At 38.6% G+C, this 23328-nt stretch overlaps 1 protein-coding gene across 16 annotated transcripts in view; it reads right to left on the bottom strand.

The window, feature by feature from the left end:
* The window catches only part of GTDC1 (glycosyltransferase like domain containing 1), a 388750-nt gene that overhangs the window by 15035 nt on the left and 350387 nt on the right, over positions 1-23328 (bottom strand). For all 16 annotated transcript variants that reach the window (XM_036023527.1, XM_036023526.1, XM_036023525.1 and 13 more), the window contains one exon: positions 10604-10713. In XM_036023527.1, coding sequence (XP_035879420.1) covers positions 10604-10713 — 110 coding nt within the window. The remainder of the gene's footprint in view (positions 1-10603; positions 10714-23328) is intronic.

Here is a 23328-nt window from a genome sequence, read left to right as displayed (position 1 = left end):
AAACATGAATTTGTAAAACAGGCAGGCCTTCCCCCATAGCCCCTTATGGGGGCAAACACTATGTTGACTATACCACACTCCACATCGTGACCATACACAACTGTCGAAATTAAAAAGATAAAGTACCAAAGCAATGTAGAAGAGCCACAAGCTAGGCCTCCTATCTATCAACCTGTAGTCGTATATACATTTACAAGCTTTTAAAATTAGGGTCTGTTTCTAATTTCCTATTGGTTTATCAATGTCTTGACCTTTTCCCATCCATTATTTAATTAATTTATCTATTTCCTTTTGTCATTCCCAAGTGCACATTTCCCATAAACTTCGAGGACAGTTTATGAAAATGAAAGAACATTTTTCCTCAGTAATGTTTTCATCGTTATAACTTCTGAGAACAATTTCTTGAGAGATGTTTTGGGAGTTGTATTCCAGAACATATTATCTTCGTGGTCTTCCCCTGGTAGGAAGGATAAATGATCTTGCCTTGAGAGTTGCTCTGAATTTTCCAGTTTCAGTATAAAAGATAAATATTCCCCTTACAGAAGCTGCAGGAGTAGACTTCAAGCAGGCCTGAAGTTTGGTCTTGCCAGGGGATGACATGCCTGGGAGTGATCGTGGAACAAAGACCCATTCTCACAGGACACACTGAGCAACTGGAGTCAGTTGTTACCAGTTATTTGTGTTTGGTGAGTGTCCTGAGCATTTGGGAGGCAAGGGAAGTGGCTGAGTTCATAAACCTTTCCTGAGGAAGGAAAAGAGAGCTTCTCGCCATGGAATGGGAGCACCACTCTTGTCAGGGGTGTTAATGAGATCTGGGTGAGGGGAGCCCAACCTGCTAACTGGGAGTATTGCTGACTCCTGCTCTGTGTAGTGTCTCTGTTTCAGAAGTTGCTCTCTTCACCCACAAGGCGTCTTCCGATCAGTTACACCATGGTCCCTAATGGCAGTCCAGTGCCAACTGGTCACGGTGCAGAGCAATATATGCTTTTCAACTGATGCAATGATTCTGGGTGTTGTAAGCAATCAGAAAGGGAAAGGGAAGCGCAGCTGGAGTTGGGATTTTGCCGGATGAGAAAGGGTGTGTATGTGGTTATGTAGACAGAAGCAGAATTTAAGCAACACATCACATAAAACATGGAGGTACGTAAATGTACAGACATAGTCAGAAAATGGCAGAGATGGATTTGGCTGGGGTGGTAGTTCGAAGAATCTCATTTGCTACAAAGGAAATTTAAGTTCATCCTGCAGAAAATCTCAGACACAGTCTTATTAGTATTGTTATCCTACTGGGATTCTCTTCTTGGGTGGTCTGGGTTCAGAAAGAAGAGTGGCAACAGTAAGTGGATGAACTGAATATCAAGTGTCCAAAGGCCTGGAGACCAATCTGAACCTGTTGCAGGATTCACGGCCCCAGAAGATGAGGCTAACGACTGGGGAAGGAGGCAGCAGAAACTAGAATGAGTCATGGGAATTACTTCCATGGCTTCCATTGGCTGGCGTAAAAATGCTGAGTCAAACACAAGGTATGGCCCTCCACATGGCTCAGGTAAAACACACTACACTGTCGTCCCCATCTGGGCATGTGCTCCCCGTAAGCTGGCCAGTCTGAGGGCATGCCTTTACTTTTATTGCTTTGGATGATGCAGCTGCTTTTCCATAAATTCTTCGCATTTACATTTATTTCATTACTAGGGAAATGAAAGATTTCCCCCCTAAAATTTAGTATTATTTCTTCAGGTATAATCATCCCTATTATGCATTAGCTGTACGATTTGGGGCGAGGTATTGAACTTAAGTCTTAGTGTCTTCACCATCCACAGGGGATAGTAACTGCCCCTACTGAGGGGGCTGCTGTGATTTACAATGAGATGCCAGAGCGAAAGACCTACCTTGGCGCTTGGCACAGAATGAGAGTTCAGTAAGTTATTGTATTTATAGTATGTTGGTGCTTTTGCAATCCTTTTTCTATAATATACATTTAAAATCTATACTTAAGTTTCTTATATGAATTTTTGTTTTGTTGTCTTTATTGCATAGTACTTATTTTATTCAATTTCTTGTTTTCACTAAAATTATTACATTTTAGAGCTGAAATAAGTATATTAAATTTTATCCTAACTTTGTTGGATTTTAAATTCATATACAAGTTGGGCCTATTTCTGAATTCTCTATTTTTGCCCATTTTTCTACTTTCATGTTTTTTATTCTGTAAGGTACTCTTTTAAAAGTTATCACTTTATACATGTTCTGATTCTTGTAGGACATGTTTATCTTCACTAGTCCTTTGTTGGTGAGTTCTTTGCTATTCTAATCATTTATGTATTTATTTAGTATGAATTTTAGTACTACTGTGTGCAGATATAAAGTAATATTCTGGTATCTTAACTGGAATATTGTTAAATTCATCAAGTACTTTAAGAGATATTGTTATTTTAATTATAGTATTTATTCTTTCCTATCAGGAGCATGTATATCTACATTTATTGGTTCTTTTTTAATAAAGATTTTATTTAATTTTAGAGAGAGGGGAAGGGAAAGAGAGAAAGAGAAACATCAATGTGTGGTTGTGTCTCTCAAGCCCCCTACTGGGGACCTGGCCTGCAGCCCAGGCATGTGCCCTGACTGGGAATTGAACCAGCAACCCTTTGGTTCACAGACTATCCACTGAGCTACACCAGCCCAGGCTATATCTACATTTATTTGAATTGTCCTCACTTTCCCATCATATTTTTGTTTTCTCCACCAAAGAACTGGGAGATAGAAGACTTCAGTTTTAAATCAGGTTCTTGGGGAACTGACTTTCTCCATCATATTCTTAGGACAATAACTACACGCTGATTTCTAAGAATAATGTGAAATTGGCTCTGTCTACTGAGAATCTATCTCAGATTCATGCTACCTGAGTGGGGCCAATATAAATCATTTCATTAGCTATAAATGATAGGTGTTAATACTTATCTAGTCACCAGATTTTTGTAAGAGTTATAACATACTGTATTCAAAATTATTTGAAAATGTTACAATATAAACAAGGGTATAGTATAATAAAGTATAATTACAAAAATATTTTTTGCTTCCCAAACAGTAAGCTTCTAGAGAGAAGGAATCGTGGACTTCTCCTGTTGGCATCTACAATGTGGTATGAGACTGCAATAGGAACTCAGCAAGTACTTAAGTCCTTCTATTGAGGAAGGAGTAGATAGCAATAAATTAAAAAAAAAAAAAGGAAAATGAATTGGTTTGGGGAAGGGTAAGGTTTACAGTAAATGAGTTTATTTAATCTTATGGGCACATTTATTCATCACCTATATAATCATCTTCTAATTCAACACTGATCAATATATTAATAACTTTCCTTCTGCTGGATTCCCTTTGTAGCAAAAGGTTATACCTTTATAAGTTGCTTGGGTTCCTAGAACCTTCCTGTTATTTCCCACAAATGTAGCTGCTCTGCTAAAACTGAGATTGTAGCTGGGAGCTGAGTGGAAAGGGAGATGGGAGGGGAGGAAAATGTTGCATAATTATCCAACATTTGACTCCGGAGCTAAGGATCAGGAGTATACCAAGTTCACAGTAATGACCATTGTCATGCCTGATACTAACCAGAAGCCTTCCACATACTGTTTTTAACCTCAAATTAAAGGTGAACCAGAAGGACTTCTGTCTGCCAAAACTGTAGTTCAGGCTTTTACTTTCCTTGCAACCCTTCTGCCACCCCCTCCCCCATTTTAATGCCTAGAGCTCAATACTCCTCCCACCTTGGCTGCAGTCGGGAAAGAACAACCCTGATGTAAGGTTTTGGCTCGTCACAGGAAAAAAATATTTTGTTTAGAATTATCATTTGTGGGAAATTATTAAGTATACAAACACATTCCATTGATTCAATATCTTAAGCATTTGCTTTTTTTTTTTTTAAACCATCTCAAGGGCTAACAATGTGACCTTGTCATGAGAACTCTCCAAAACTCAAATATTTGCATTGAGGAGCTTGTCGGCTTTTGGCTCATTTGTAATATGGAGTCTGATGGATGCTTTATGTAGCCGAGTGACCTTTCAATTTTCTGGATTTAAAGTAATTTAAGTAATGGCAAGAATGAACTTTAGCATCGTTAATGTTTTCTCTGGATCCAAGATGCATTAAAGACTCAGTCCATATACAAACTTGGGGGGGAGTACATGAGTCTTACAATAAAATGTGCATAGTAGTTTAGAAAGTGCTTTCCCCCCAGATTATCTAATTGTGCAGAAATCCTCATTAACTCACTGAGGTGGACAAGGAAGGTAGTTTCATTATCCCTCCTTCCCACCGCCTCCTCTGTATTGCACTGATGGACTGACTGAGGTTAACCAGGAAAGCTACAGGACCCAGTTCCAAACCTGCTCTTCTGACTTCAGTTCCTATAAATCAAAATTTCTCAGTCTTGGCACTGCTGACATTGTAGGTTGGGTGGTTTTGTTGTCATTGTTGTAGGAGCTGGCCTATGCACTGTGAGATGGTTAGAAGCATGCCTGGCCTCACCCACTAGATGCCAGCGACGTCCTCCCCGCAACAGTTGTAACAACGGAAATGTCTCTGGATATTGCCAAGTGTCCCCTGGGGGTAGAGGGCAAAACCACTCCTGATTGACACCAGTGCTGTCCAAAATGTCATGTCACCAGTAAGTGATAATTAACTCCATTCCGACACAGATCACCTTTGACTTTGTATCTGCTCTGTCTTATGGGATTCGGTTGTTAGATGTGTCTCAGACACCAGCTGGGTAGTCTCTAGCAAGAAGACTGTGGGCCATACTTTAATATTTGTTAAGAGTTCTTTACTCGGCTAGGAGACACTCCCCCAGACTAAGGCAGACATTTCGGATAAGCTTGTTCTTTCTCTCTAATGAGCCGCAGAACATGATGCATATTGAAGAACTATTGTGGTCAATAGTGCAGCTTACCAAATATTTCTGCTCTGCTAATTGTGGGCTCAAAGTGGGATTGAATTTCCTGGCCCCCTTTATGGTTGGGCAGCGCCTTGCAGCAAGCTCTGGCCAATGAGTCGAGTGAGGCCCTATGTTACTTTTAGGCCAGGGCACTGAATAGATACTGAGTTTTCTCTTCCATCTGGCTTGGGGACTGGTGATGTTTGAGATGATGCTAGCTTGGCTCCCTCTGAAGCCTTAAGTCCCTTGAGTGGCCATGAGAGCACAACACTGCTGCTCCCCTGCAATAAACATATAGCATGAATAAGAAATAAATCTTACATGTTTTAAGCCACTGAGATATTAAGGTTACCTGTTAGCACAATTCAACTTATTCTGACTGATGTAAGAGCTGACAGATGAGAAAAAGACTGAAAAATAGATTTATGTTGAATCAAGGTCACCTATATTAAAACAGGAAATGTGACATAAACTCAGAACTTCCTTAAGTCTCAGGGTTCTCTAGTTTCATTCACTAACTGTCTAGTATTTGCAAATTGTTTCATTGTAGATTTCTATATACCTGATATATTATATAAATTATATTATTCTATTACTCCAATCTCCTTCTTCCATCCATTCAAATAACATTTACTGAACAGTAAATATATGCCAAGAATTATTTGGGATAACTTTGCACTTCATATTGTTTTTGACACCTTTTTTGGTGATGATTCCAGATGGAAAATAAAAGAGGGAGTTTACTTTAATATTTAAAGAAAAAGATGTTTAGGAAATGAATTTGAAGTTTTATGTGTGTGTGTGTTTAAACTTCCCACTGAAAGTGATTTCACACGAGTGGCCAGGAATTCCCCACCATATCACCTCCTGTCCTCTTGCTTGTAAAACATGGGTGACTTTGTAGACTTACACACAGAAGTATCAGCTGAGTTATGGCACTGGAGGCGGACTGACAAGGTCTGCACTGAGGCTTCAGAATTGGATGGATGGGTGATTTCAGGCAAGTGACTTAAGCTTCTTGTGCCTTAGTTTTCTCAGCTGTAAATGGTAATCACAATAGCACCTAATTCTCAGGGCAGTTGTGAAGAGTAAGTGACACAAAGCATAAAGGGCTTAGGACAGTACCTGGCACATGTTAAGTGTTCAATAAATGTCAGTTCTAACGTTTTAAAGGAGTGTTCTAGTAAGTAATGAATAAAGCACTGGAATGAGACTATAAGTTGCAAACATCACAGAACATGTCAGCTTTATTTACCATTTTGTCCTAAATGTCTAGCTCAGTGCTTAACACAAAGCAGATATTTAAAAAAAAAATAATAAACACATACAGGAATGAGGAGGGATGTGGAGGCCGACTCCCAGGTTCTCCTCCTAACCTACCACCATCTTCTGCCCTTGTCTCACACTGCACCCAGCTGTGAGATCCCAGAATAGTTACTCTCCTAGATCTCTCTCCTCTTCTGTAAAGTGAAAGAATGATACCAAAGAGCTATGGACTATGTCGCTGAAAACTAGAATCAATATTCTTAACGTATGTCATTCTTCATAAAAGGACTACAAAGACGTCACAATATAATTTAAAAATACTTAAAACGTACTTGAAAATAATTAACGGTATGGAGGCTCCACAAAGGTACTCTATTACTAGTTTTAGCATTTTTCAAAAAAATTAATGGAGTTTGCCTCACCAGGAAGGGCACGACAACTCACTGGCACTAATGCCATTACTCAGATAAGTGCTGGCTTCCCTGAGAGTTCTGTGGAGAAGGAAGAACTTTATCTTTATCTTTATCTTTATCTGTTGGATAAAGAGTCTTAATGTGTAAACTTGCAACTAGAAGAATAAATTCTGGAGATCTAATAGTGATTAGTCAACAATACAGCATTATGGGTTTCAAAGTTTCTGAGAGAATAGATCTTTAATGTTCTTGCCACAAAGAAAAGACGATGTGACAGGTCTGAGCCCCAGCTGTGTAGCAAACAGTCATATGGTGACACCTGCAACTTGTACAATGTTACATGTAAACCATACCTCAATTAGAAAAGAATAGAAGAGTAATTAGTGGTCTTGCCATCATATATGTCTTGGTTTTTCAATACTTGTGTGCTTGTATGCAAAGGAGAAAAGCCTGACTCACCTAAGCAATGCAATTAATGGGACTTACGCTTTCAGAGTCTCAGTTTCTAGAAAAGCTAACAGACGGGAAAATAATACCCATTCCATTGGGCTTATCCAGAGCATTACATAAAATAACCTAAAAAAGGACCAAGTAATAAACAAACTTTCAATAAATAGGAGCAATTCATAGCATGCTAATCATTATAACAGGTATTTACAAGAAAACCACTGCCTTACAAACACTAGCAGCGTGGAGAGAAATTCTTCTGGCCAATGTGGAGCAGTATGTAAGTTGGTTTCACGACATGGGTTTCAGATTGGCTAATGTAGCACCTAGAAGACACAGCAGGCAAGTGTATGCCTGCTGGGCAACTTGGTTTGAGAAGTGTTGGATGGTGACTTAGGGAAAAAAATGTTTTAACTTAGAGAACTGCGTCAGGAAACAACAACATGGAAAGGTAGCATAAAATAGTGGTTAAAGTATTACCTAACTTAATTTCTCTGTGCCTCAATTTCTCCACCTGAGAAAAATGGAGAACAATGCTTAGAACAATGCTTGGCATACAGTAAGCGTTTGTGAAATTAACCAGCCTGGTGACAAGAAGGGCAGAATTTACAAAGGATGGCCTATTAGGAAGCCTCAGGAGGAAAGCCTGGCAAAGTGGCTTTTAGAAGCGCAACCTGGAAAGTTATCAGGCTCATCCATCCATACAACAGCTTGGGCTCCTTTTATGGTGCAGGGGGAAGAGATGTACCCATAAAGGGAGTCAATTCACATTTGAAATGGCACAGATAGACCACAGACTAGAGTAGAAAGGAGCCCCAGTGAGGCTAGGAGGCACAAGCGTGTGTGTAGATAACATGATGCCCCTTCCAATGGGCTTCCCCAGCATGCCATAATTATTTCACAGCATCCTAGGTACCTGTTAATTATATATGTGTCTCCCCAAGGCAGAGGGCCCTGAGGGTGGAGACTGAGTCCTGTTTGCCTTGGAATCTCCCTTCCATGATGTTCAGTAAGTGTGTGTTGAAGTGAAGCCAATGTGAGTAATACAGTAAGATTGGGCTTGTAATTATTAAGCACACAGTACTTGGGCCCCTAACGGCTCCCCACCTGACTTTCAACCGTTCATACTGCCCTAAACAGCTCAATGTTAATGTGTGGGAGGAAGGACTATGATCCCAAGAACATGGCCTTTTGAGTGAAATCCTAGTCTTGTTTGCAGTGGTGGCCTAAAACCACTCAACAGTAAAGCTGCCTCCGAAGCCTTCTGCGGGGCCATCCTGCGGCCACCTTTTGGTCCAGGCATCAACACCTCAAAGTGGCACAAACACAACCAAACTCAGCGGTTTTGCAAATGAGCTGATTTTTCCTTCCTTCTTTCTTTACAGCCATCCACCAGTCAAATTCTTTTCTGTGTTTGCCTTGAGAATCTCTCTCTCACACAGCACCCTCACTAATCTCTCAGTCATGACCTCAGAGCATCACACTTGGATGACCACTGTAGAGTCTTCTTGTGATTCTGTCTACAAACCAATGCATGATAAACTTGCCTAAAATACAGTTCCATCAATTTTTTCCCTGTGCCAGATCTGGGCTCCTTATTTTTTTACCTTTACCTAATCTACTTTGGTTATCAAGATCCTCCATATTTTGGCGCTATCCTACCTATGTAAGGTACATATTACTTATTTATTCAGGTCTACATGCTGAATCTCTTAGTCTAGTTAGATTAGGGACCTCACAGCATTAATCTCTGAAATTGTTTTCTCATTTAAATATCTAAAATGTTTGCTTCCATATACTTTGTCCGAGTTGTTTCTGCTTTTGGCATATCCTAATCCTTTGGCCATTCAATTAATATTCCACATAAAACAACATATGCCAGTACTGATATATAATTATATTATTTTGTGTTTCACTCTCTGTTTCTTGTGCTATGCACAAGTGTTTCCTCTTCAACAAGACTAAATTGCTTCCTGGCTGGCATAACTCAGTGGATTGAGTGCAGGCTGCAAACCAAAGTGTCACAGGTTCGATTCCCAGTCAGGGTACATGCCTGGGTTGCAGGCCACGACCCCCAGCAACTGCACATTGATGTTTCTCTCTCTCTCTTTCTCCCTCCCTTCCCTCTCTAAAAAAATAAATAAATAAAATCTTAAAAAAATACTAAATTGCATGAGGGCAGGGAGTTTACATTATTATTATTATTATTATTATTATTATTATTTTAAAAGATTTTATTTATTTATTTATTTATTTTTTAGAGAGGGAAGGGAGGGAGAAAGAGAGAGAGAAGCATCAATGTGCAGTTGCTGGGGGCCGTGGCCTGTGACCTAGGCATGTGCCCTGACTGGGAATCGAACCTGCAACCCTTTGGTTCGCAGCCCATGCTCAATCACTGAGCTACGCCAGCTAGGGCTGGAGTTTACATTATTTTTACCCATTAATCCAACAAATAGTCACTGAGCTCCAGAACTGTGCCAGGCACTGCACTTGGCTTTGGGGTATAGCAAAGAACAAGATAGACATGACCCTGTAAAGCAATGATGTCCCAGTGTGTGTGTGCATGTGTGTAAGTGTGTAGGGGAATAAGATAAAAAATTACACATAATTCTAAGATTAGAAAGTGAGGCAAGCACCGTGAAGTAAAAGTATAGGGTGCAATGAGACCACGATAAAGCTTCATATCTTGAAAGAGTATGCCCCTGAGCTAAGATCAAAAGGATAAAATAGAAACAAATAGGCAAATGTCCAAAAGGCTAAGGAAGCCTGGGGCCTTGAAGGAACTGAAGAAAGGTAGATGTCCACCATCCCAGTGGGCAGAGGATGAGCCATATCTGATGAGGCTGCAGAGGTACAGACTAGGTGTAGTTCTCAGCAATGAACCAGGGTCAAGAAATACATGCTAAGAGAGAGTAAACTTTAAGTGGTCTTTAAGAGTTGTCATGCACAATAGTAAAGGTCATTTATGAACTTTTGTTATCTGTGTATTTGGAGTTAAGAAAAAACGCTGAACATGCAAAGCTTAAAAAAAATGAAAACAAGTGTTTAGGATTTTTGTTGGTTTTTAAAAATTCAATAGAAAGGGATAGACCAATGACAAGAATAATATGGACTGTGGTCTACTCTACATTACAAATTTGGTGCCAAATGCTTTACATAGGCCACCTAACAGATGGTAATGTATTTCAGTCATTACTACTGTGAGTAGGATTCAAGCCAATGACCCCAGAGGTGAGAGGTTGTACATCCAATTACAAATTTCCACTTTCCTTAAGTGTTAAGATGCCTAAAGCAATATATTGTATTTACATCTAGATGCATTGTATAAACTATATTTGATAAAAGAGATGACTTCACGTTCTCAACTTAAATCAAAGAATGCTTACTTAAGTATTTTTTTAATTGAATCCCACTTTAATGCCATCGTATAATCTTTTGGTTAACAGTGCTCATCTTGATTATTCTAACAAAGGGAAACATGGAAATTAATACTTAAGTTGTAGAGCTTATGTCATCTATAAAAATACACATGAAAAAATTCAAAATACATACCTGGGACATCTGTGAAGGTTTCTCCAAGGACAGATACATGGAAATTAAGTCCTAAGTCCTTAAGATGCATTAATATCTTTAAAAAAGTTTCTGGATCTTTATCATGCTCCCTGGAAATAAATACATAGAATATAATTTGTGATACCTTAGGGTATGTGTGAGGAAAAGTGTTTCACTTCTTACAGTATCAATTCCTTCCATGGTCTATTGTTAGGAGAGCCTCTGGCATCCAAGTAGAGATTTCTCCCTATCACCTTTTATTGTAGCATCAGCACTGAGTTTTTTCATAAATATTATTTTTCTGTCATGTATCAAAAAGCCAGTCCTATTGAAGTGTTAAGGCTCTGTGGCCTTTTATTAAAGGAAAAATCTATCACGTGTTTCACATTTTTTGGTTAAACTGTAGAAAACCTAGTATAGTTTCCTTGCCTGTAAAATGGTTAATTTCCCACTTAACACAGGTTTTTAACAAAAGACCAGTCTTCATAGGATGACTCTCTGCTGATCATGAGAGGGTACCAAAGTTGCTTTGTGTTTCCATGTGGGTGAATACCTTCCTCTGGCATTTACCGAGCTCCTCTATGCCCACAAGGAAGGCGCAATTTAGGAAGTGAGATTACAGACTCTCTCACTAATCTCTCATTTTAAATAATTGAATGGAGAATAATAAATACATCAAAAGGGGATAGGCCTGAGTCTAAGTCTACTGAGTATTAACTTAGGAGTGGAGGTTAGTCAACACATAAAAGAATGGTAATAAATATAATTCTTTCATTTCATGGAGGTTTTGAAAACCATGGATTATTGTTGTTTAGCTTGTCAGTCTTCTTTGTAATAACAGAATGAGAGGCTAAAGGGCACTAAAATTTAAAAAAAATTCACCAATTCAAGAAATCACATTAAAATGGAATGAGTTATTTTTTACATTCTAAGGTGTGAATATTCTAGTATTTCTTGTATTTAATTACACTGTTTTAAATGATCTTATTTCAGACAGATGTGGACCAGATGTCTTCAAAATATTTGTTTTTAATTTGTAATTCAGAATTTTAACTTATTTTCTATATTACAGAGAAATAGTTATATATCAGCAATTTAATTTTTCATTTACCAACTAATTATGTAAAATAAATCTGTAAATTGATCAAACTGCGATATGAAATATGAAAATTACATCATTCAGGAAATCTCATGAAAAATGACATCTGCAACCCTAAACGTGTTAATTCACAATTCAGTCAATATTTTCAGTATCAAGAATTAAAACAAATGCATCTTCTGATTAACATTTTAAAATGGCATTTCTGATCTCATGGAATTGTAAATTCTTTTAGAACTGGAATTCAGTAACTATTTTAAGCTCTGTATCTCTGAGCTTGATTTACTTCAAATAATAAAGAATGCAACAGCAAAGTGCTCTTCCCTTTTGAAGATGATGCAGATTAAATATATGTACCACGGGGAAGTTTTTGGATAGTTCTCACACACACCGCTGCTGTGGGCACGAACAAAGACTCAAAACAGAGAGAGTAAAGAGTACACCATATGCTATCTCAACCATATCAATCAAATAGTTGCCACTTAATTTGTAGTATGTTCTTTCAGTCTGATTCTCTTGGAAATCCTTAGATGAAAAGAATGGAAACAATATAACATAATATATCTTAATGAGGGAGTAATACTATAGGGAAGGAAATTTAGCCACTCAGTTCTCTAAGTTTTTCATTTTGAATTCCAAAAATTTTGGCTATGGATCCCCAAGAGAGTGTCTATTCTAAATATTTCCTGCTAGAGTTTTGTTTATTTGTTTTGTATTAAAGTAAAAGTAGATGTGATTTGGGGTTAGGAAGAGTTTTAATAGGGTAAAAGCTATAGTTCTGAAAAGATTCCAGTGTGTTTTCAAAGCAGCAGGCTTTATGAACCTATATTTTCAGTGTTCCTATATGAGATAAATGCATTACAATCCTACTGTATTTTCAAGATATTTTTATTGGTGGACAAAAGCTTTCATATTCAATAATTACTCTGCATAAGAACACAAAGGAGATTTGCATGAATCTCCTCTCTTTTTGTTAAAGCTGTAAGATACAGAGGAATGTAAGGTGAGATTTTTCTTTCCCCAAAATCTCTGAGAAATAGAGGCACTTTGTACTAAAATCCTTATAAAGTTTCCCATAACACCAGGCACCCTATCAATTACTTTATTTTGAACAAAGTACTCTTTAGGGAAGTTGCATTAACCTGAAACAGCATCTACTGATGAGAGTTTTGGATGCTTTTAACAGTGAATCTGTACACTGACTTAAAAAAAAAAAAGGAAACAAAGGAATTTAATATATGAGGGGGGACTCCTAAAAAACTGGAATTATCTTCTAGAAAGTGGGCCCCTTGTAGTACAGAGCTCCCCCACTACCTGACTGTTCTAGGAGCCCATCTGTATCCATGTACCAGCTGGCATTGTCGTGAGAAGCTTTGTTCGGATTCAGTGAATTTTTTTTTGAAGACTCTTTCAATGCATTTGCCCATTTCATAATGGGTGATTTACAAGTACACCTGCCCACACTGCACTGAGTGTTCAGCAGTTTTTGACCAAAACCAGCATGACCCTCAGGCCCCATTCACCCGATCTCATCTTGAGCAACGTTTTGCTGTTTTCCCTGATGAAAAGAGTGCTCAAAGGGAAACATTTTGGTGATGTGGAAATGGTGAAACAAAAAAAGGCAGAAGCACTAAGAAGCATCAGAATTGATGAGTTCAAAAACTGTTTTGAGCAGTGGGAAAAAATGTCTTGATGGGTGTGTTACATCAAATGGAGAGTACTCTAAAGGTGACTGAAGTTTAAACATATAAGAATAAATACACATGTTTTATAAATAAATTGTGGGGTTTGGGCCTCCCCTTGTAATACTGGGTTAGTAATTATTTGGGAGATGTGACCTAACAATTCAAAGAGTTGGATATGTCAAAAACATTTCAAAGATCACTAAAAAACTAATAGTGATTACTGAAGATCAAGACCAGTAAGTGGGTTTTTACAGTTCGGGGAAAGATTCCCAGTGATGGCATCATGGAACCTCACAAGTCTTGGAGCTCGCACCCCTCAGACTGAATTCCAGGTGACAAGGATGGCAGCATGCCAGCTGAAAAGGTGGCACCACTCTGAAGTCAGAATCCATTGGAGGGGCTATCGGATTAAAACTGCTTGATGAAATATAAGGGTGGGAAAAGAGCAATACTTCTAAAAATACTCTACATGACGTGTTTTAAAGCATGTAAGTAGACACCTGACTATGTCTTCTATGTCCCTCAAAGTTTAAATAGTCCATTTATCCAAAAGTTTTTCTCAATTTTCTCTATAGAAAAAGTGGGAATAGCCTAATATTCAGAAATCATGAAAGATGAACACAAGTATTTAGCCCCAGACATACAACAAGGCCAGTGGCAGAGCTCAGTACTTTTTGTGCAGCAAGGAACCCATTCCACATATCCAAAGGACCATCCATGGGTCTTATGCCAGCTCCCATGATATTAACGAGCCCATTTAGCAGAACATGTGAATCTGTATTAACTTCCTTTCTAAGAAATCTAATGTGAAGTTCTCATACTGATGATTTATCATAAAGCATTAAAAATAAGATGGGAGACTTACAAAATTATATTGTCACCTTGTCTGCCAATAGCTGTCAAAAGTAAACACATGTTTCATAATATATTCAATTCTCTATAAACACTTTGTAGACTTACATGCTCCCTAAACACTCTTCAGCTCTCATTCATTGCTGGTAGGAATATAATTGGAATAATATTTTAGAGGGCAATTTGGTAATGTACATATTTCAACCTTAAAATGTATATAATGTTTGCCCCAGTAATTCCCGTTTAGAAAAGTTACCCTATAAAATAATTGAAGAGGTAGAGGTGCACAGAAATTCAGTCAGAGTACATTCATTGCAGGGTTGTTTATAATGGCAAATCTGTAATCAACCGAATGAAGATGATAAAGAAGTATATTTTGATGCATACATATGATATAACACCATGCAGTAACTAAAAATAATGCTGTAGAAGTACATTTTCTGACATGGAGAATATTCAAGAAATATTGTTAAGTAAAAGGGAAGTGACAGAGTAATGTATATTATATGCTCTATTTTGTAAGACAAATGAATGTGTGTGCCCAGAAAAAGTTTGGGATGAACTGTACCAAAGTATTAACAGGGTTGATCTCTATACTGTATTATAAATGCTTCTTTTTTATATGCTTTCTATAATTTTTTACAAACTTTAAAAAGTATAAATCACTTTAATATTGTAAGGAACCAATTCTAACATTCTGCCATAAAACTGCATTCACAGGATTTTCACTTAACTCTGTAACATTTTCAGTATTTATAGTAGCATAATTCCTCATTTCCTGTGACCCCTCTACATTTGACAGCTGCCTATCAGCAAACTTGATTCATCACAAAACATTCCAGAAGAGCCAGAGTCCAAGCTTCCCAACAATCCTACATTCTTGACTAGGTAAGAATGAAACAGTCTGGCTGGGAACCCAGTCCTCCACAGCTCAACTACAGCAGAAGAGACCAGCACGGAAATATTTCAGGCTTCCTGGAAGCAGCAGATATAGCGAGAACAGCTTTTATTCCCAAATATTATTCAGAACATTTGAAAAGCATAAACTGTTTCCATGTGTTTTTTTCTTCTATATCTGTTCTCTCTCTGTGCCTTTCCATTTAGTCTTTTAGAGCTGAATTTCTTCCTATTCCTCACTTAACATTCATTCAGTAAATATTTATTGAGGATTGCTGAGTTCTCCATACTCATCACTTGTACTCAACGGCTACCCTTTCCCATTTTCCCACACAACTTTATACCTGGGTAGAAAGCTGGCTTTTTACAGATGCTATCACTTTCCTGGCAGCATGTCACTCTGGGTTGAGAGTTCCATGAGGAAAACATAAGCAATGTCTGTTTTGTTCATTACCAAGTAATCAGTGGCTTGAGTGGCAGACATGACTTACATTCATCAATAACTGGCTCTTTTCTCATTTTTGTCAAACAGAAGACTCCACTTTTTCCCCCTTGAAGCAGGGGAGGCCACAGGGCTAGTTCTGACCAATGGGTCACAAGCTGATTGTTGAGTGTCACTTCCAGGTAGAAATATCTAAGAGCAGTTCCGGATAGCCATCTGTGCAGCAGTCATCCCTACAGAAGTCTTGCTTTGACCTAAGATGGTCAGAGAGTGAGGCAGTCTGGATTGCTGCATTGAAGCGAGTTTCCCTGGAAAACTACCCAGACATGCAGCAGACTTTGAGTTAGTAAAAGAAGGAAACTTTTGTTTTATTTAAGCAGCTGAGATTTTTTTTGGAGGAGGTCTTCATTATAGCAGCATAATGTGGCCTAGGCTGACTAATATTTTCTGTGGCACAAAATGGGCTGCTCTAAAACATTTGTTGAATAAATAAAGGTGTCACAAAAATGAATTGCATTTATAGATCTTCTACTATATTTAAAATTCCATGTCAGGCACCTGATCATAATCTTACTGAAGTCCCCCAACCATGGATCACACAAATAAATTATTTCTTTATCTAAGATCACACAGGAGAAATTAAGTCTGTATTTGAAATCATGTGTTATCACTCCACAGTCATACTCTTTCTTCAATATAGTTTTGACCTTTTTCTTTCTTTCTTCCAAATTATAATGAGAACAAAAATAACTGGTACCTTCAGCCCATAGTTTCATCTTCAGACCATCAAGTTATGAACATTTCTTAGATCCTCCTTATGTGAGGTTAAAACCCATTATATAAAATAATAAGAATATGGAAAAGTAATAGGGAATTATGACCTCTCCAGTACTATGGTTACAAACTTCTTCACCTTTCTGATGCCCTGCAAACCTCCACCTTAACTTCCTCATTATGAAGTTCTGTTTTACTTCCAAGTTTAGAAACGTGTTCCTTACTCAAAAACACAAGACTTCTATTTACCATCCCGGTTAGCTGTTATGATCATTTATTATTACTCATAAACTTTTCAGTCTCCTCTACATGCCTGACATACCAACAGTTTTGGTTTTCTCCATATGTGCTGCTTCTGCTTCTTACATGGGGCTTCAGTTGGACTTCAGCCAATAGTTTTATTAACCACCAGCTTCTCAGCTTCCCTCCCCGCCCCTGTCAGTGCCTCTCTTTCTCTAACTTTACTAGCCCTCTCCACCATCATCTACTTATAGGTGATCAGGACTAAGACTATTTACTATGGCTTTCTCTCATTTTCTTCATCTTTGATATTTGTGGTGTTTTAATATTTTAGAAATGTAACCAATTCCTTCCACCCTCCCCTCCACCTCCAACATATTCAAGATGCTAAGAAGTTTTATGTTCATTGCTTTAGGAAAGGCATGGGAACAGCACCCCTCCCCCTGCCCAGCCCCCAAACGTGACCAGAAAGAGCTCCAGTATTCTTAGTTGATTACAAAAATAAAAAACCTTTGTAGAAATTGTGAGGATTTCAGACAGGTACAAGTAGCTAAGAAAAATGCCACGAAACTGTAGCATACCTCCTCCCACCCTGTGTCACCATTCCACCTCTGGTTGGAAACACAAAGGACTGATGGCGGGGAGCTGAGTAGAACAGGACTCTGAGCATCCCAGAGGCCATGCACAATGCTTCCCGGGTTAGCAGCCTGGGGAAGAACCCTGATTCCAGAGTGAACATCTGACTACATCTAGACAGACAGTACTGGGGAGACTGTATTTGTGCAAGATTCTTGAGTTATGGTAGTCATAAAAGTGGAAGTCATGATTTCCGTGAATGTCATGGAAGAATCACAAAGCAACTGGCAGACTGAAGCAACGGATCCCTCACCAGTAACCTATAAGGGATGGAGACCAGGAAGATGGAAGACAGAGAATCTTGAACTGCCTGAGCTTTCTATCACCATGTTGGAATGGTCTATTGCAGAGAAAGTAAGATATAGAAAAATAAAATTCTGATTTATGCATATCAGGGTTTCATGCCATCTGCATATTTATATCATCTTTCCTTATAGCAGAAGGAGAGATGCCTTTCAAAATTCAAAGTCTATTAGAGCTCTAGATTTTCTACCTTGCTTCTCTTTGAGAGATCTGTGTTATCATACTCAGTTTCCTTCCTAAAGCCAGTTCCTACTCCACATTTTCTTCATTTATATATTTGGCATTTTAAATCATCCCTTTTACCTGACAACATTTATTGATGCAGTAGTTCCAACAATGCACTCTGTCTAGTTGACTTGTCACAGGGCATCTTAGAGCATTAGCTGTGTCCCTCTTTACTCTTGTGTTTTTGTTCCTACATCTCTGTGCCCATTCTCCCATTTGTCCATTCTCTTGGATCAAAGTGCTCCCAACACCACCAGTTTCCAAATCTGCTCCATTCATCCTCATGAATTTTACAGTTTCTCCAACTTTGACATCACTGTCCATACTCAACTTTCCTAGAAAGGACATTTGCTTGGTTTCCAAGTAGTGCAATCAGACTATAACCTAATGACCTTCTCCCCAATTTTATCTTCCCACTCATTCGATACCAAAGGCCACCCAGGAAAAACCATATTTGACGAGTCATTTTTCCCACTAGGTCTCACGACATGATTTGTTTTTAAATCTCCCCACTGCTAAAAGCTCAGACCCCCCAAGTTGTTTCTCTTCAGCGATGATTTCAACTCTCCCTGGATATTGAACACAGTAATTTCATTCAGTTAACTTGCCAGTGAGCTCTCTTCCTCTGCTGCCCTGGTCAGGAAGCTGTAGACATCCGTGCCTCAAAGAACTGGTAGGCTAGGAAGTGTCTTAATTAAGATAAATTGGGTCTTCCCCCCCCCTTGAGAAGTTACTTAAGCAGCGGCCACCATTCCACATATTTTAAACCATCATAATGTAATTACTTCCTCTTAGACCTGGAGGTTCTTTGAAACAACTCTTTCTCTTCCCCAGCACATTATTGTCTATTCCCTCAGTAATAATCTCCCCACTGAATGTGGTGATTGGGGCTGTAATGTGAAACTAACTAATCACTTAGATTTTCTTTTAGACTACAATATTTCCCTCTAAGGGATATCGAGAAATACATTCAAAACTGCTTGTTAGTTATCCTGAGAGCTACCCCTCTAGTCCACTTCTTATAGTTAGAAACTTCTCCAAGGGCTCATCTAGGAAATTCCCTGATACCCCTGAGAATTGTGTTTCCACTTCTTGGAGAGAAAGATGTATGATTCTTATTTCCTGTTTTACTTTGACTGCCAGGAAGCTTACATTCAGGTTTTAAAGTGCTCAATCTCAGCAACTATCAGATGGAAATAATAATACTGAAAAATACTGTAACATAAATTAAAAAATAAACAACACTTCATTGGAAGGGATCAACAGGAGGGGATTTACCCAGCATGAACAACAGAGAGAAAAATAGAAAAAAAATAAAATAAAAAAGATCTGAACCTCAGGAAGCTGTGAGATAAAACAGAAGATCAAACTTTATATCACCAGAGTCCCCAAGGGGACTCTGTATTTCTTATAACTGCATGGGAATGTACAATACAAATTGAAATACAAATTTAGATTATTTCAGTACAAAGTTCTATTGTAAAAATAGACACCCATTGTAATAAACTACAAATAATTCAGAAATATATGAAGATTGACAACCCTGTTCCTCACCCCTCCTGATTCTACTCAGATGACACCACTACCAACAGCTGTTTGGTGGGTGGGCTTCCAGAGCTATTTCTATGCATATGCAAACATGTAGATTTGTGTGCCTGTATTTTTAAACATACTCTCCTTACTCCATTTAAATAGGACATCAGTATCAGTCATTTTGCATTTTCCACTCTCACTAAGTATGTAATAGACATCTATGTACATCAGTGCATAGAGATATTTCATTTTTAATGGTTACATAATATTTCATAATTTTAAAGTAAATTCTCCTACTAATGCAAATTTGTTTCTAATTTTTGATGTTTCAAATAATACTAAAAGTGACATCAAGCTCTCTTTATAATCTTAAAATTTCTCTTTTGTAGAAGTCTTAATCTATTTTTATTTTTACTCCTATCTTGCAAATGTAGCCACTCCAAATCTCTACCCAAGGCCCTCTCTCTGCTTCGTATAGCAGTCACCTTCCTTTTGGAACTATCCTATTTTCAAAATTTACGTACTCACTTCTGCTATAATTTGCAACAGGGCAGAGCTCATGCCTTTGCTTACCCTGTATTCCCCATGTCTACAATGAGGACCTTCACAGAGTTTAAAAAATTATTAAATTGGGCCCTCAACTTCCGGCCAAGATAGAGGCATAGGTGGACGCACCGTACCTCCATGCACAACCAAGATTGGAACAACAATTTAGAGGCAGAATAACATCCAGAATTGATAGAAAATTTATCTGAATGGAAGTCAGACAGCCAAAGAAGTTGAAATAGACCCGTTCATCCAGACCGGTAGGAGGGGCAGAGAGGAGCAGCTAGGCGCGGGTCGAGGCATGGAGAGTGGAGAGAGTTGGGTGCATAAGGCATCCGGAGGCACGTAAGGCATCTGGGGGCGCAAGATCGCAGCGGGTGGACCCTGAGTACGCAAGCAGCAGCTGGCAGACCCAGTGAGGCAGTGATTGTGGAGCAGGACAGAGCGTACAACCCAGGATCCCAGAGAAGGGAATGAGGTCCCACAGAGAATGGAGCTACCGCCATTGTTCCCTCTTGACCCTGCCCCCACACACAATGTCACAGTCCAGCAAATGGGGTGCCTAGCCCTGGTGAACACCTAAGGCTCCACCCTTCACCCTAACAGGAGCAATCAGACCAAAAAAAAAGAGAGAGACAGCTCAAACAGAAGAACAAATCAATGCCCCAGAAATCATCCTTTTAAGCGACCAAGAGATAACCAACCTATCAGATGCACAGTTCAAAACACTGGTGATCAGGATGCTCACAGAATTGGTTGATTTTGGGTGCAAATTAGATGAACAAATGCAGGTTACCATAAAAGAAATGAAGGAAAATGCACAGGGAACCAATAATGATGGGAAGGAAACCGGGACTCACAACAATAGAGTGTAGCAGAAGGAAGAAAGAAACAACCAAACAGGAAAGAATGGAGAAATAAGAATTCAAAAAAACAAGGAGACACTTAGGAACCTCCAGGACATCTTTAAATGTTCCAACATCCAAATTATAGAAGTACCAGAAGGGGAAGAGGAAGAGCAACAGATTGAAAACCTATTTGAACAAATAATAAAGGGGAACTTCCCCATTCTGGCAAAGGAAATAGACTTGCAGGAAGTCCAGGAAGCTCAGAGTCCCAAAGAAGCTGGACCCAAGGAGGAACACACCATGACACATCATAATTACATTATCCAAGGTAAAAATGAAGGAGAGAATCCTAGAAACAGCAAGAGATAAGGGGATAGTAACCTACAAAGGAGTTTCCATCAGACTGTCAGCTGATTTCTCAAAAGAGACCTTGCAGGCAAGAAGGGGCTGGAAAGAAGCATTCCAAGCCCTGAATGACAAGGACCTGTATCCCAGATTGCTCTACCCAGCAAATCTTTCATTTAGAATGGAAGGGCAGATAAAGTGCTTCTCAGATAAGGTCAAGTTAAAGGAGTTCATCATCACCAAGCCCTTATTTTATGAAATGTTAAAGGGACTTATCTAAGAAAAGAAGATAAAAAAACATGTATAGTAAAAGGACAGCAAACTCACAATTATTAACAACCACACCTAAAGCGAAACCAAAAGAAACTAAACAAACAACTAGAACAGAAACGGAACCAGAGAAATGGAGATTACATGGAGGGTTAGCAACAGGGGAGTGGGAGGAGGAGAGAGAGGGAAAAGGGACAGAGAATAAGTAGCATAGATTGTAGGCTGAAAATAGATAGGGGGAGGGTGAGAATAGTATGAGAAATGTAGAAGCTAAAGAACTTATGACACATGGACATGAACTAAAGGGGGAAAGGTGGGTGGGAGAGGGTATACAGGGTGGAGGGGAATGAAGGGGGGAATGGGACAACTGTAATAGCATAATCAATGAAATATACTTAAAAAATAAAAAATAAAAAAGTTATTGAGTTGACTCTAAACCTACATCACTTCCTGTAAATCTACTTTTTATCCCCTCCTACTGTCAATTATTATTTTACTCTCTATATAACCAGATGGGTGTATATGACCTTCCAATGACAACTCATCTACAATCTTTGACTTAAAGACTAATCTGCTGCCTCATCCAACAAAGCACTACTGGCCATGCTCCTCTCTAGTGCCCACATGTCCTTATTCTCCCAGTATCCCAGGATCCCAAGTCTGACAGACACGTTTATGAACATGGAGGCTCCTTCCAAATTTGTCCCATCAATCAACTTATTACCAACCTTGCCATTTCTTCCTATTCAAATAGTTGAAGATTTGCTTGATAATCTCCATTTTCATAGCTCAATGTTATCACTTCATTCCTGACAACACCACTGAGCTTCACCCCCCCTCTGCCAATTCAGCTTCCAAGAAACTGTTACATCATCCTCTTTAACATGCTTTGCTTTACATATCTCTTCTCTGAAGTGTTGCTAACTAGAAACCATTAAATTGAAAATAAGCTGGCCAATTCAACATTCAAATATGAATTTTCATCAATCATTTGCCCTCACTAGTCCCCCAAATGAGTGTTGATACTCATATTTATTTTCATCCTCTGCTTTCTCTCCACTTTTTTCAATCTGCAGCTCTTGAGCCTACAATTGTGGAAGCTGGAACACATCCTCCTTGCCTCTCTGCCACTCCTAGTCCATTATCTCCGTCACTGACTTTGAATTCATTGTGACCGATCATCACCCCTGTGATATTCTCACTCTGAATCACTTCTGCACTAATGTTCATAAGCTACTGATGATGTCATGAATATGCTCTTTTACATTGCTTCATATTTATTTGTATGTTGTCCCCACATAATTATTCAGAAAGCTCCACAATATCAGAGAAATCTTTTGACTCCAGAAGTTAGTGGATACTCAAAGTGTGACTGTGGAATGAATGAATGATGGTTCTGGCATGGCCCCATAGAGACAGTTAGATATTTAAAACTCCAGTAGGATATGTGTATGAAATGACATGAAGTATCATGTTTTTTTTTAATAGAGAATTAACCATGGTCTAGATTATTAGATGCCTTTCATTGAAATGGATTTCAATTCTTAATAACAGGTTTTCATATTCAGTTGTGCACATTTTGTCACATCTAGAAATGACAAGGACTTAAATCATGTAGGAAAGAATCATAATTTGAAGAAGGAAAATCCATTCCAAAATTTCCTTTTGATTTAAAAATGTTAAAAATAGAAATGGACAAGCGATTCATAAGAAATCTTACCGATGGAAGAAAAATGCTAAAAATTCTGTCCATTTTACATACTATGTCTTGTTTCTAGACCCAAATGAGACTGCCGTGTTTTTTGGCTGACACAGAGATCTCCTAGAAGAGACAGCCTCCCTTAGTCAGCAGCAACTGCTGCACGCACCAGATTGTCATGGCGACGACTGGGGAAAAGGAGGAGCACAATATGGAATGTCTGTTCTATAAAGACCTGCGCAAAGGATGTGTTCTTCTTGTTACATATGTTGCATTTTTTCATTTTATAAACAGTATTAATTATGTATTTATTCTTTTCTACTACATTCTT

Source organism: Phyllostomus discolor, chromosome 4 (assembly GCF_004126475.2).
Source record: "Phyllostomus discolor isolate MPI-MPIP mPhyDis1 chromosome 4, mPhyDis1.pri.v3, whole genome shotgun sequence".
Lineage (NCBI taxonomy): Eukaryota > Metazoa > Chordata > Mammalia > Chiroptera > Phyllostomidae > Phyllostomus > Phyllostomus discolor.
This window is presented reverse-complemented; position numbering and strand designations above follow the sequence as displayed.